General features: G+C 41.7%; 1 protein-coding gene across 1 annotated transcript in view; it reads right to left on the bottom strand.

Moving 5' to 3' along the window:
• Window positions 1–16,028, bottom strand: part of LOC126284295 (UDP-glycosyltransferase UGT5-like) — a 207,642-nt gene that overhangs the window by 26,316 nt on the left and 165,298 nt on the right. Inside the window, exon 4 of the mRNA XM_049983125.1 lies at window positions 2,277–2,499. Within this exon, the coding sequence (XP_049839082.1) occupies window positions 2,277–2,499 (223 nt within the window). The remainder of the gene's footprint in view (window positions 1–2,276; window positions 2,500–16,028) is intronic.

The raw sequence follows: 16,028 nt of genomic DNA, 5'->3' as shown, positions 1-16,028 counted from the left end.
GAACATGTTCCAAACTCATATTTCGACCTTGTAGGGAGAAAAAATTGCTCTCAAAGAATCAGCATGGATCCATGAAATACCGCTCGTCTGTAACACAACTTCGTTATGTTTAGACACGTAATTGTACAAACAATAAATACACATTGAAAACTAGATTCCATCTACCGACATTTCTGAAAGGCGTTGAACACCATAAGACATGATTGGCTACTAAACAAGCTAAAATTGTCGCAGATATGGTTTGCTCCATGAATATTTAAAGTATTTCACACAAGAGCGATGGGTCGCAGCAGCGATTCGTCGCATGAGCGACAGATCACTCCATAGATCAGATGCATGTGGGCAAATCCCAGCGATCGGTCTCTGATCGCTGGTCGCATGGATATCTCAGGCAATCTGGTGGATCGCATGCGATTCGTGCACGCAATATGGCTGCCTGTCTGGTTAGCATCGGTGTGTGGCAATATGACTCCGACTCGTTTCTCTATTTATCAAGCGTGGTTGTGCAGTTTTGTTTCGTTTCATTTTACCCACGTAGCGCAAGATATTTACGTTAGAATTTATAGCTACAGAGGGACCACTTACTACTCTGAGAAGTAAAGTTGGAGTTACCATTGCCATTCATATTAAGAAGAAATACAAAATATGCCCCCGATCTTGCAGTGGTTAGCATTTTGACGATTGTGCTACCAAAGTAGAACTGGTGGAAAGTTATTTATGAAATAATTGTACGTGTTATTACAGTTTTTAACTTCTAAATAGAATGACATACGAACTTACTGAAATGTCAAAAGACATTTTAATGTAAATGTTCAGGGCAAATCTATTATACAGCTACGCTCAAATTTTTTATCTTATCATATAATGTAACTCTCCTTCATACAATTTGTAACAAGAGTTACGGCAATGAGCAGTGCTGCTAGTGACATTTCTATAAAAACATCGAATAAATTGTATAAATACTTGCAGTTAGAACTATAAGACTAAAAAATAGAAAGGGAACTGAGGACTAATAAACGTAAAACGAACTGTACTTTGCAAATCACTAGTGGGTGTGGTGTCAAGGCGAGCGACCGATTGTAGGCCATATCGCTAGGTGGGGCTCTTAAGTAGTATCACCTACTACGAGGCACTGGCCGACGTGTTCTACACAAAGTAATATCCGTGTTTCCCGTAGAAGCACAACATGGGGTCTATAATGTTCTCAGTATACACTCAAAGGAAAACAAAAACGAAAAAAAACTAAAACGAAAAAACGGTTCACCGCGAAGGAATTATTCGAATGTGACGGAAATCTGTAGATGTTATGGGCGTGTACAGACATACAAACGGTTACAATTAAAGAAAAATTGGGTGATTTATTCAAGAAGAAGAGTATCACAAATTGAGAACGTCAATAACGCGTTGGTAAAAATATGTCTTTGTCAAACTGTAATATAAAATTTCACTGAATGCTGGTAGTATTAATATCACTAACGGTCATTTGAGTGAGGTTTTCGGAAATTACAGCATGCAACCGGGCTTGCTGTGTGATTAATGTTTATCGTATTCTTTACGTAGCAATACACAAATCGAATTTCCGTTTTCCAAACCTGATTCAGTCATCATTTTTACTTTTCACTGCTGCAGTCAGTGTATGCTGCTGATGTTATATACTACGATACTTGCTAATTGTTGATTCCAGCTATTGTAACTAAGTACCCTATTGTTCGTTTCAATTAAAGCGTTAAGTTTATGTACGGACAGTACTACACCTCAAGGCACATTTTCAAAACCGGAAATGCTGCGCTGAGAGGAAACGTTAATTCATTGCTTAAGATCGCAGAGCGTAGTGCACAATCCACAATAATTAGTTTCATGTTGTATGAAGTGGTTAGATGGAAACAATCAGGTACTATTTAATTCATACTAATGTAAAGGTTGCAGTAAGTACTGGGAGATGAAGAAGCCTGCACAGGATACAGTAGCATGGAAAGCTGCATCAAACCAGTCTCAGGACTGAAGAACACAACAACAACAACAACAACAATGTAAAGGATGTTCAGCGTCAACAAAACAATAATTTTGTGGAATAAAACTGGTTCATAAGGACGCACTCAATAGTTCAAGATAATTAAATCTAAAACATTCTTACGGCTTGAAGATTTTTTAATAGCGTGTGAGTGAGGAGGATCTAGAAACACAATTACGATCTATCTTGCAAATGAGTCATGAAATATGAAACTACCTAACTAAACGTTAAGTGGAAAAAGATTAAATATCTAAGAATTACATACCGAGAATGTCGGCCTGTGGCAGCCACTTCTTAACCATGAGGTTGTCCGGTTTTCCAGGCAGTGTCTCTGTCTCCCATTTCCATATAACGCGCTGCTTTAACTTGGAGAAGGCAGTCAGTATGGCCGTCCTCTTGTCTTCACCCAGGTCGGCGCTCCGCAGGTTCGAGCCGAGGCTGAACAGAACTGCCCCATCTTTCGCGCCGTCCAAGAATTTCTGTAGATCCTGCAAATTAAAATCAATCTCAAATACAAAGTAGTGTCTCCAGACTAAGGATTGTAAAAGAGAAACATATTACCTCTTACAGACAATCTCAAGTAACTTCTCTGCTGGGCCTGCAGCTTGCATAAGCTTATAATATGACATCTTCTTTATGCTTTTACAAAATTAGCTGCAAATATTTTATTTCTTGTTATTTTTACAAACGTACAACACGAGCTTGTTTGGATATCATTGTCATCTCCATTTACGGAGACGAAAAGAAAGGATATACGAACAGTTCATCAGCAATTAAACAATCTGCACACAAAAATAAAATTTGCAGTAGACCTAAAGATAAACAATGATAATAACCAACACAAATGTACAATTTGCAGAAAACCTAAAACTACAGACATCATCATCAATAAAAATTCATCCCACCTAAAGTCGCATGATTATGCATAATTCAAATCAATTATCAACAGAATCATTAATTTACCACTTGAAGAAAAAAGTAATAAAATAAGGAAATTACAACACTACAATAAGCAGCACAAATACCAAGTTCATACTAAATCTAAAGCAGACAACATACAAAAAGAAATATCATTGAAAAGAGATAACAAACTAAAGTCAAACCGATATATGTACCAACAAAAATATAGGCAACATATCACACAAAATAAATAAATCGTTCAAAATACGAAAATTCAACAAGTATTACGAATTAGCAACAACTTACAAATAACGCTGAGATCAGGAAAAAGTGACTTCATTACCTTTTCTAATCCAGATGTGTACAAAATTTCCTATAACGATTGCAATAGTTTTTACATTGGACAAACAGAATGAAGATTTAGTATAAGATTTAAAGAACACACAAAAGACTGCGAAAGCTTCCTGTCTAGCTTTTACCTACATCTAAGAAATAAAAGCCCCAGAGTGAACACAATCGAAAAAGCTTTGAAAATTCTACATGACTAAAGGGTGAAACTAGGAACATTTTGGAAGAAGTAGAAACTTAAACACACACAAATAGATACCCGAATAAAATCCTAAACGAAAACGTGGATCTAAAACATAAAAATTATCTGGTAAACTTTATTATCATAATATAAAAAGAAAAGCGATGAACACACGCTATACAAAAGTTACACAACATTAAGATCACTTATCTACATAATGCAAAATTATCTCTGGCAAAAAAATTCTGACTACCTAAGATATAATTTATTTGTAAACACAATGCATCAGTAGAACGACCTATCATTTGTTAAAGTGGATCGACATTTCTATAGAAGGTAAATACATAACCTATATTAAGAACACAGAAAACAAAAGACGTAAGTATAAGACAAAAATCTCATAGACCTGTTACATAGACGTAGAATAAAATTATTTATAAATGTAATGTCAACAAGAGTTGAAAATGGCACAAATGCCGAAACAAACTTGTCGTTTGCCTTTGTAAAAGCAACGTAAAATAAAATATTTGCAACAAATTTTGTAAATGTATAATAAGGGATTCTCAACTTTCTTGACTACGAAATAAATTTACTTTATTTTTTATAATTATTTGGCAATCATAAATTATACCGCATATCTAGGAGTAAGCTATGCAGACAAAATGTGCAGATAAATTATTCAAACATAAATCATCAGTGAGGGGGAAAAAAACAGGAAATTTAGCACGGACATTGGCACTTAAAGTATAATCGGCAAGCAGCGCTTTAACGCATTCGTTGGTGCGCAATACGGCCTCGTGTCTGAACTACCAGTGATATGTTTTGGTTAATAGGACGGTTTTTTAAACTTACTATACTTGCTATAAACTTGTGCAAAAATTTCTATGAACCGTATATCCATATGCAACTACTCGATCTTGTTAAATACTCTACCGTACTGAAACTCTAAGAGAAGCCTTTACTCTTTGTAGGCCAGTCCATGGCAGCGTGAAGAGAGTTACGGAGAAACGCCATATGGTCTTTCGTGCGGTGGACCGTTCAACAGAATTAATATTGAACTACAGCCAAAATTTGGAATTAAACGCTTTGACAGTTCATCAAGAAAACGTTTGTATGATAGCACGAACGTGACGAGCAACGAACCGCCAAACAAAACAATTTTGTTTTATGGGGTTAATTTTCGTCAGCATTCTTAAAAGGGATAGGGCCGTTTATGAAATTATATAATTCCTCTTCACTACCACAAGTTTCATTATTCTAGACCGTTATGTCAAAACTGTTAGACTATAATTATGAAATCATTTTTGTTCAATCAGGAAGAGGAGGGTTCGTAGAAGAGTGCTTTGCTGGACTGACTATGACGAGGCACGACATTTTACTGGAACATACGATTTTATATCATTGGTAAATACATTTTTGTTACAAATAATGAAAAATGAGATCATTCTTGCGCTATTGGGCTTAGTGTTCTTGCGATTTTCTCCCTTGTATCGAAGTCCTTGAAAACGCTGCATGTTAAAGACTCTGCTGTGACTTAATTTAGATATTCCGCAGATTTAATTGTTGAAAAATCGAAATATGTGCAAGAAATTATCACATATAACCTTTAGTTCAGAATCCTAACTCCAGTAAATGATTGTTTGGCATCAGCGACGATGAATCACGCTTTAACACACAGAATCACGTTGTGTTTGTTGCCATTTGTATCTCAGCTTTGAGAGTTCTAACATTTGTTTGCAAGTGTCTGCTTGTTTCAGTTTTTGTAGTTTGTATTAATTCAGAAGAAGTAAAGGCTCCTATCTGTGTTAATAGTGCAAATACGATTTCTTATATCTGTGAAGAGCTAACTGCGAATTTTCAAAAAAGAAAATATGGTAGTCTTTGTAAGACTAACCTGATTTCGGGAGTACGGTTTACACCAGGACAAGAATTGCATCCTTCCCGTATGCCATTCGCATTTACTAAATTCTTGACTGGACTGTTAAAGATCACGTCACTTTTCTTTTGCTCTTACACGATTTGTTGGTAACCAGGAGACAATACGAAAATAGATTGAATCACTGCAGAAATAACGAAAATTGTCTAACATTCTACAAGAATGTCACAATAAAGAATTGACGATGTCAGTGACCCAAGAGAATGTGACATTAAGTGAAGACTCATACTGTGACTTGCACGCGAACGACAACAAAGGAGATATGCATGCTGACAACGTTTCAAGACTACTATGAATCAAAGAGCCACACCTTTTCTCAAGAATATCTCAAAGATCTTGTGCGCAATGTAAATTTTTCGAAGAAACAGGCGGAGGTTTTAGCTTCGGGAGTAAAAGGATGGACTCTTCTTCACGACACAATAGTGTTTATTGTGGTCACCAAATTGCTTTTTTTCTTTAAATTTCTCCAAGAAGATAACATTGTTTTTGTAATGATGAGTCATTTATGGAATATGTTGATCGGTCATGGTTAAGCGCAGAATTTTTTCGAGGGAAGGGGGAAGGAGCAAAGTCTGAGAGGAAGGGGGCGAGAGGAAGAATGTTACACAGGAGGAGGAAAGGGAAGTGGGAGGAAAGAGTTTATACGTAAGCTCCTCACAGTTCGGCTATTTTATTTCCATAGAATGTTAGCGCAACATACCGAATCCGCACTCCATGAGTTGGGAGGAAAGCTCTTTTTGCATCAGGAGGTAAATAATGTAGGTGATCCCAAGTAGAATAAAAGAACCGCAACGCAGACTTCAACTGGAACACAAACAACTTATTTGGATTCTTGATGAAGATGATGATGAGGTCCCATACTCCGAGGGGCGTAGGGGACGTTGCGGGTGACCCGCGCCGCTGTACTAGGCAAGGTTCTAGCGGAGGTGGTTTGCCGTTGCCTTCCTCCGACCGTAATGGGAATGGATGATGATGATGACACAACACCCGGTCATTTCGAGGCACGAAAAATCCCTGACCCCGCCGGCAATCGAACTCGGGCCCCCGCGCGCAGGAAGCGAAATCGTTACCTCAAGACCACGAGCTGCAGACTATTTAGATTCCTATCTTCCCTTTATTTTTAGAAAAAGTCAGACTTTTGTTGTACACATAAAAGTTAAATATTACGCTCCTGACTGAAGACTACCGGTTTTTTTAGATTCAGCACTAGATACTAGAATTCCACAATATAATGGGTTAAAAATCTTGAAGCATTATACTTCTGTAATTCTGCCCGATTGGTTACGTCCCACTTATGCATTTACAAACGTTCACTGGGTGTATTGGCCCGAAGGGAAGTGACAAAACAACTCAACCACAAGCGAGGTTCCATCGGCCACAAGAAAGGGACGCGCAAGTTTCGCGTATACCACAGTATTTATTCGAAACTGAACGGGAGTCCACTTCGCGGGGTGTATGCAACACATCAAACAGGAAAGACCTTTGTGGTCTGTCATCTAGATCAGTGATTCCTCCTGAGCTCCAGGGGAAGGGAGGTGGGCGAATGGAGTGCAAGGGGGGGGGGGGGGGGCAGTATATTTAAAAATAAAACGTAGTAACGAAAAATTGCGTTTACCCTTTCCTTCCAACAAAGAATGTGCTGTTGATCTGGACTGAATTTCGTCCAATGTCGTTCGGTGGACGGCTGTGAGACCGCTGTCATACGTTTAGCGTTGTTTGAAATGATTGGGCACGCTGGCCGACGTCGGCCGTCGCCAGAATCGCCAGTTGTGGGCTGCACTGTGACTGCCCGTAACTAAAACGCGCGGAGCGAGCTTCACCTCGTGTACCTCGATGTCTCCTCCTCACAGCCATTCCGACTTCGCGAGGGAGACTTGACTGCAGCATGAAGCGCTTGCTGGTTAGGGAACGAAATGAAGACACCAGTGGTCCGTCTGCTGGTGGTGCGGAGGGAGATAATCCGAAGGCGAAAACAAGAAGGGGCGATGCGAAAACGAGAATTTATGATAAGACCCGTTTATTGCTAGGCTTCACGTAAGCTACAATGACTGGTGACGAACGTCCCCAATGCTTAATTCGTTTAACCATTTTGGCTGCTAACAGCGTGTAGCCTAACAAGTTAAAGACATATGCTTGAACCAAACATCCTCTGTTAACGGGAAAAACCAAAAGAGTTTTTTGTCAGGGAACTAAATGTTTTATTGTCTAACCAGAAGAGCTTAGCTAAAATGACGAATGTGACTTCTAAGTTAGCTTGTTACCAGATTTCGCATAGGACTGCTAAATGCAAGAAACCACGGTTACAGAAACTCTGGTTCTCATAGCAGCGACTGATGTAGTTATTAACGATGTTTGGCGACTCATTTGGTCAAGAGCTGAAAAGTATTCTTCTCTTTAATGACATAGCGTGTAGAAGTACACTCCTGGAAATGGAAAAATGAACACATTGACACCGGTGTGTCAGACCCACCATACTTGCTCCGGACACTGCGAGAGGGCTGTAAAAGCAATGATCACACGCACGGCACAGCGGACACACCAGGAACCGCGGTGTTGGCCGTCGAATGGCGCTAGCTGCGCAGCATTTGTGCACCGCCGCCGTCAGTGTCAGACAGTTTGCCGTGGCATACGGAGCTCCATCTCAGTCTTTAACACTGGTAGCATGCCGCGACAGCGTGGACGTGAACCGTATGTGCAGTTGACGGACTTTGAGCGAGGGCGTATAGTGGGCATGCGGGAGGCCGGGTGGACGTACCGCCGAATTGCTCAACACGTGGGGCGTGAGGTCTCCACAGTACATCGATGTTGTCGCCAGTGGTCGGCGGAAGGTGCACGTGCCCGTCGACCAGGGACCGGACCGCAGCGACGCACGGATGCACGCCAAGACCGTAGGATCCTACGCAGTGCCGTAGGGGACCGCACCGCCACTTCCCAGCAAATTAGGGACACTGTTGCTCCTGGGGTATCGGCGAAAACCATTCGCAACTGTCTCCATGAAGCTGGGCTACGGTCCTGCACACCGTTAGGCCGTCTTCCGCTCACGCCCCAACATCGTGCAGGCCGCCTCCAGTGGTGTCGCGACAGGCGTGAATGGAGGGACGAATGGAGACGTGTCGTCTTCAGCGATGAGAGTCGCTTCTGCCTTGGTGCCAATGATGGTCGAATGCGTGTTTGGCGCCGTGCAGGTGAGCGCCACAATCAGGACTGCATACGACCGAGGCACACAGGGCCAACACCCGGCATCATGGTGTGGGGAGCGATCTCCTACACTGGCCGTACACCTCTGGTGATCGTCGAGGGGACACTGAATAGTGCACGGTACATCCAAACCGTCATCGAACCCATCGTTCTACCATTCCTAGACCGGCAAGGGAACTTGCTGTTCCAACAGGACAATGCACGTCCGCATGTATTCCGTGCCACCCAACGTGCTCTAGAAGGTGTAAGTCAACTACCCTGGCCAGCAAGATCTCCGGATCTGTCCCCCATTGAGCATGTTTGGGACTGGATGAAGCGTCGTCTCACGCGGTCTGCACGTCCAGCACGAACGCTGGTCCAACTGAGGTTCCAGGTGAAAATGGCATGGCAAGCCGTTCCACAGGACTACATCCAGCATCTCTACGATCGTCTCCATGGGAGAATAGAAGTCTGCATTGCTGCGAAAGGTGGATATACACTGTACTAATGCCGACATTGTGCATGCTCTGTTGCCTGTGTCTATGTGCCTGTGGTTCTGTCAGTGTGATCATGTGATGTATCTGACCCCAGGAATGTGTCAATAAAGTTTCCCCTTCGTGGGACAATGAATTCACGGTGTTCTTATTTCAATTTCCAGGAGTGTATTTTAGACTCTTCTGACCATTTACTCGAGCAGTTAATTGATAAATTGCGTAATAATTGTCTGGCACTTCAAGTGGGCAAAGCGACTGATATTCATAAAGATACTCATTTGATTGCTTATGTTCATTTCGTTGATGACTTAAACATTCGAGACGAATTGCTTTTCTGTGACGCGATACTGCAAACAGTTACAGCTCAAAACCTTTCTTACATTACCAATACTCTTTTTATAATCAAAACAGGGCAACATGGGATAGGTGCATCTGAGTATGCACCGATGGAGCTCGCTAGGCATCTGGATTACATGGTGGGTTGCAAGTGAAAGTTAAGGCTGCAGTTTATGTTGCAGTATAGACTCACTGCATGAAACATCTGGCTGCTAAAGAACTTCCCACAACTTCACGAAGTGCTGCAAACGGTTACATCTACATGGATACTCTACTAATCACATTTAAGTACCTGACAGAGCGTTCATCGAATCACCTTCTCTATTATTCCAATCTCGTGTAGCGCGCGGAAGGAATGAACACCTAAATCTTTCCGTACGAGCTCTGATTTCCCTTATTTTATCGTGGTGATCGTTCTGCCATATGTAGGTCGGTGTCAACAGAATATTTTCGCATTCGGAGGAGAAAGTTGGTGATTGGAATTCTGTGAGAATATTCCGTCGCAACGAAAAACGCCTTTCTTTTAATGATTCCCAGCCCAAATCCTGTATCATTTCTGTGACACTCTCTCCCATACTTCGCGATAATACAAAACGTGCTGCCTTTCTTTGAACTTTTTCGATGTACTCCATCAGTCTTACCTTGTAAGGATCCCACACCGCCTAGCAGTATTCTAAAAGAGGACGGACAAGCATAGTGTAGGCAGTCTCCTTAGTAGGTCTGTTACATTTTCTAAATGTCCTGCCAATAAAATGCAGCCTTTGGTTAGCCTCCCCCACAACATTTTCTATGTGTTCTTTCCAATTTAAGTTGTTCGTAATTGTAATTTCTAGGTATTTAGTTGAATTTACGGCTTTTAGATTAGACTGATTTATCGTTAACCGACGTTTAACGAGTTCCTTTTCGCACTCATGTGGATGACCTCACACTTACGTTATTTAGGGTCAACTGCCACTTTTCGCACCATTCAGATATTTTTTCTAAATCGTTTTGCAGTTTATTTTGATCTTCTGATGACTTTATTAGTCGATAAGTGACAGCGGTATCTGCAAACAACCGAAGGCGACTGCTCAGATTGTCTCCCAAATCGTTTATATAGCTAAGGAACAGCAAAGGGCCTATAACACTACCTTGGGAAATGCCTGGAATCACTTCTGTTTTACTCGATGACTATCCGTCAATTGATACGAACTGTGACCTCTCTGACGGGAAATCACAAATCCAGTCACATAACCGAGACGATATTCCATAAGCCCGCAATTTTACTACGAGCTGCTTGTGTGGTACAGTGTCAAAAGCCTTCCGGAAGTCCAGGAATACGGAATGGATCTGAAATCCCTTGTCAACAGCACTCAGCACTTCATGTGAATAAAGAGTTAGTTGTGTTTCACAAGAACGATGTTTTCTAAACCCACTTTGTCAGTGTGTCAATAGACTGTTTCCTTCGAGGTAATTCATAATGTTCGAACACAATATATGTTCTAAAATCCTGCTGCATATCGAAGTTAACGATATGGGCCTGTAATTTAGCGGTTTATTCCTACTACCTTTCTTGAATATTGGTGTGACCTATACAACTTCCTAGTCTTTGGGTACGGATCTTTCGTCGAGCGAGCGGTTGTATATGATTGTTAAGTATGGAGCTAATGCATCAGCATATTCCGAAAGGAAACTAATTGGTATACAATATGGACCACACGACTTGCTTTTATTAAGTGATTTGAGTTGCTTCACTACTCCGAGGATATTTACTTCTACGTTACTCATGTTGGCAGCTGTTCTCGATTAGAAATCTGGAATATTTACTTCGTCTTCTTTTGTGAAGGCATTTCGGAGGGCTGTGTTTAGTAAATCTACTTTGTCAGCACTGTCTTCGATAGTATCTCCACTGTTATCACGCAGAGAAGGCATTGATTGTTTCTTACTGCTAACATACCGGTACTTCACGTACGACCAGAATCTCTTTGAATTTTCTGCGAGGTTTCGATACAAAGTTTCGTTGTGGAAACTGTTATAACCGTCTCGCATTGAACTCCGCGCTATGTTTCGAACTTCTGTAAAGGATCGCCAATCATGGGGATTTTGCGTCTGTTTAAATTTGGCATGTTTGTTTCGTCGTTTCTGCAACAGTTTTCAATCCGTTTTGTCTACCAAGGAGGATCCGCTCCGTCGTTTTTTAGTTTATTTGGTATAAACCTCTCTATTGCTACCGATACTATTTTTTTGAATTTAAGCCACATCTGTTCTACACTTACGTTATTAATTTGGAATGAGTGTAGATTGTCTCTCAGGAAGGAGTCATGTGAATTTTTGTCTGCCTTTTTTGAATAGGTATATTTTTCGTTTATTTTTCGAGGATTTGGGGATTACAATATTCAATATCGCTACGACAACCCTGTGTTCACTAATCCCTATATCGGTTTTGATGCTGGTTATTAACTCAGGATTATTTGTTGCTAAGAGGTCAAGTGTGTTTCACAACCGTTTACTATTCGCGTGGGCTCATGAACTAACTGCTCGGCGTAATTGTCAGAGAATGCGTTTAGCACAATTTCGGATGATGTTTTATGCGTACCTCCGGAATTAAACATGTATTTTCGTCAACATATCGAGGGTAAATTAAAGACACCACCAACTATTATCGTATGAGTAGGGTAAGTGCTTGAAATTAAACTCAAGTTTTCTTTGAACCTTTCAGCAACTGTATCATCTGAACTGGGAGGTCGGTAAAAGAATCCAATTATTATTTTATTCCGGTGTCCAACAATGACCTCTGCCCATACTAACTCACAGGAAGTATCTACTTCAATTTCGTGACAAGTTAAACCACTTCTAACAGCAACAAACACGCCACCGCCAACCGTGTTTAACCTATCTTTTCGGAACACCATTGCGTTCTTCGCAAAAATTTCGACTAAGCTTATATCCGGCTATAGCCAGCTTTCAGTGCCTATAACGATTTGAGCATCAGTGCTTTCTATTAGCGCTTGGAGCTCTGGTACTTTCCCAACACAGCTACGACAATTTACAACTGTTATACCAATGGTTCCTGTATCTTTGTTCTTCCTGTGTTGAGCCTACACCCTTTGTGACTGACGCCCATATTGTGTTTTCCTGAGACCCTCTACCTTAAAAAACCGCCCAGTCCACGCCACACAGCCCCTGCTACCCGTGTAACCGCCTCCTGCATACAGTGGACACCTGACCTAATTAGCGGACCCCGAAACCCATCCACCCCTTGGCGCAAGTCGAGGAATGTGCAGCCAACACGGTCGCAGAACAGTCTGAGCCTCCACTCGGCTCTGTACCAGATGTCCACAATCTTTCCTTTCGACTATGCTCCAAATGGTCAGCTCTGCTTTCATCTTGCAAGCAAGACCGGCAGACTATACCACTTCTGTTAGCCGCTCGAAATCAATCTCTCCTGATCCAAAGCGACACACATCATTGGTACCGATATGAGCAACCATCCGCAGTTGCTCATCTGGAGTGACTCCACCCGGTATGCACATGGAGTGCACATTCGTTTTCTTACCCTCCCTGTCAACCATGTCCCTGAGGGTCCCCATAATGCGCCTAACGTTGGAGCTCCCAACTACCAATAGTCCCACCCTCTGCGATTGCCTGGATCTTGCAGGATGAGTGGTTTCCTCTGAAACAGGAGGCGACAAAATCCGGTTCAGCGACAGTGTCAGCCACAGACAGCACCTGGAACCTGCTTGTCAGACGAACTGGCGAAGCCTTACGTGCGGCCGACTGGGAAGTCTTTCGCCGCCCGCTTGGCCCCGGGGCGACCTCCCATTCGACCACAGGTGAGGGGTCAGTCTCAGTGCGAGCAATAACTGCGTTGGCCACCGTTGAGGACCGATCGGAGTACTCTGACGCACTGGACGTCCGTTGGATCCCCACGGCCGGCCCACAACTGTGGTGCCCATCCACTGCAGCCTCAAGCTGTGTAACCGAAGTCATCACAGCCTGAAGCTGAGAACGAACTGTCACCATCTTGGCTCGCATCCGCCCACAACAATCGCAGTCCCTGTCCATACCAAAGGCCATGGAAAACTAAACTATGCAGATAAAGGGACTATCGGCACGTGCTGCGCAACTCTAATGTAGATCCTGACGAAAACGCACGTACTGTGTCTAGTAATACTAAACTATGCAGATAAAGGGACTATCGGCAAGTGCTGCGCAACTCTAATGTAGATTCTGACGAAAACGCACGTACTGTGTCTAGTAAAACGCAGATATTCAAGAAGCAAACTACCGAGGCACTCAATGAAACTAAATAACTTTCCCCTGATAAGCAAATTGTAAAATGTCAAAAAAATCGGTTTACTTTCTGACGCAGACGAAAACGCGAGAACTGTGGCTATTAGATTTTAAATTTACACGCAGAAACTCAAGAAACTAAACTATTGAAGCACACAGATATAATCAAATTCGCTCCTGGCTAGGAAGTCGTAAATGTCACAAAAGCGGTTTACTTATCCGTTACTGTGGCCGTCACGGTCGGCTACTACAGACTCGTTTAATATTATTGAGGCAAAATCTATAAATTTAAGGCTTTGTAAAGTGCCATGGGAGGAGATGGTTCCACATCACACTCACCTGCTCTGTTTTAGTAACACCCGATGTCTTTCAAAGGATATAGCACTAACAAGAATGTTTGTACTGAGGAATGAGGTATTCTGTTTCATAAAAGCGAAAAGTCACTCTATGGCAGACCGTTTCAGTGACGCCTATTTTCTGTTGCTTAACTTCATGAGAAAATAAATATTCTTAACTCTTCAAGATAATCAGGCAATTATATTATCTTGAAAAAGTTAGGGTTCAAAATGGTTCAAATGGCTCTGAGCACTATGGGACCTAACACCTGTGGTCATCAGTCCCCTAGAACTTAGAACTACTTAAACCTAATTAACCTAAGAACAGAACACACATCCATGCTCGAGGCAGGATTCGAACCTGCGACCGTAGCGGTCACGCGCTTCAAGACTGAAGAGCCTAGAACCGCACGGCCACATCGGCCGGCAAAAGCTAAAGCGTTAAAAAAAATCGAGCTGTGGCAAACACGAATGTGAAGTGGCATACTAAATTTGTTCCCTACTCTAGTCCTACTGTTAGAGGACGCACATGAAGATAAAAGCTTGCGTTCTCCATCGTCTTGGAACACTCAAACTTCGCTTCGAAAAGTATTTCAGCGACGATTTTGATAAATTTAATTAGATTAAAAATCCATTCAAAACCTTTCCTGGACCTTCACTTCTAAAATGTAAAAGAGTAATAACAACTTACTGATGTCACTCGTGACGCTTCACTGTAGAGTAAATTTAATAAAGTGTCTTTCTTTGGAGTTTTGGGTACACATTGACAAGGAATTCCTAACTCTGAGTCAAAATGCAATGAAGATTCCGATTACTTTTGCGATAACGTAATTTTGCGAGACTGTCTTTTCAATTTTGGCAGCTCTGATGTCGAACTGCCATTCAAAGCTAAACATAAACAAAGAACTTCGAGGTGCTGTTCCTGCTGTTGCAACAAGTCTTGAGAAACTTTTTTCTCGAAAGAGCGCTCATCCGCAACAACGTACTTTGTAATTTAAATTTTAATACTCTTGAAATCCTTGTTTGCTGAACTGTAAATATTGTCCATTTCATAGTTCTTGATTGGATGAAAATGAGATAAAGACAAACAATTTGTTCCGTATTTTCAATAAAATAATTCATGTAGTTTTGGTTTCTATGGCATAAAAACAGAGATTAAGGCAAAGAAAATATAAAAATGAGTATTTTTATATTTCAAAAGGGCTGCAGGGCTGTTAAATTTTTCCTCACGAAGGGGGACCTAGAGGAAAAATGTTTGAGAACTACTGTGCTGGGTGACTCTTCAGTGGCAACACCATCAACTCTGCAAGTTCGCACACGCCAGACAGACTTGGCTATATTCCAAGGCCATCGCTGCATATTGGATCATAAGGTACATAGAAAGAAACAGCAGGGGTCCAAGCACTGACGCCTGAGGGGCATTGCCCGTCGCCCCCCTCCCCCCTTCCCCCTTACTTAACTGTGTCCCGACTAGGTGTCACCTTATAGTCTTTCTCATTACTATAGGGAATGACGTTTCACTGTATGTTCTTAAAATAGGAGAGGAACAAATTTTGAACTGCTGCTCTTATTCCATATCGCTCTAACTTCTGGAGTAATATTCTGTGATCAACAGATGCAAACACCTTAGTCAAATAGGAGAAGATTTCTGATGTTCACATCTTTTCATTTAATCCGCCCATTGCCTTACAGAGAAAAATATATAACATTTTCAGTTGTTAAACTTTCCTAAAACCATGTAGCAAATTATGTGAACTGAAATGATCTGTCACTCTGATACATACAGCCTTTTCAAAATCTTCAGCAAATTCAGATGGCATACTAATATATATAAAATTGTATATATTACCCCTTTCTCCTTTCTTCTAAGGCGGTTTCACTATTGATTACTGTTGTGGTTGGCAGGAGAGCCTACCCGTATAACTAACGGAGGCCGAAATGCACGCGTCCCAGCTCACGCAGGCTGACGTGAGGTCTGGAACATGACAAGGGAATTAGAATTGAGAAAAACGGACGTCGCTCTTTATGGTACATGATT

Source organism: Schistocerca gregaria, chromosome 8 (assembly GCF_023897955.1).
Source record: "Schistocerca gregaria isolate iqSchGreg1 chromosome 8, iqSchGreg1.2, whole genome shotgun sequence".
In the NCBI taxonomy this organism is placed as follows: Eukaryota; Metazoa; Arthropoda; class Insecta; order Orthoptera; family Acrididae; genus Schistocerca; species Schistocerca gregaria.
This window is presented reverse-complemented; position numbering and strand designations above follow the sequence as displayed.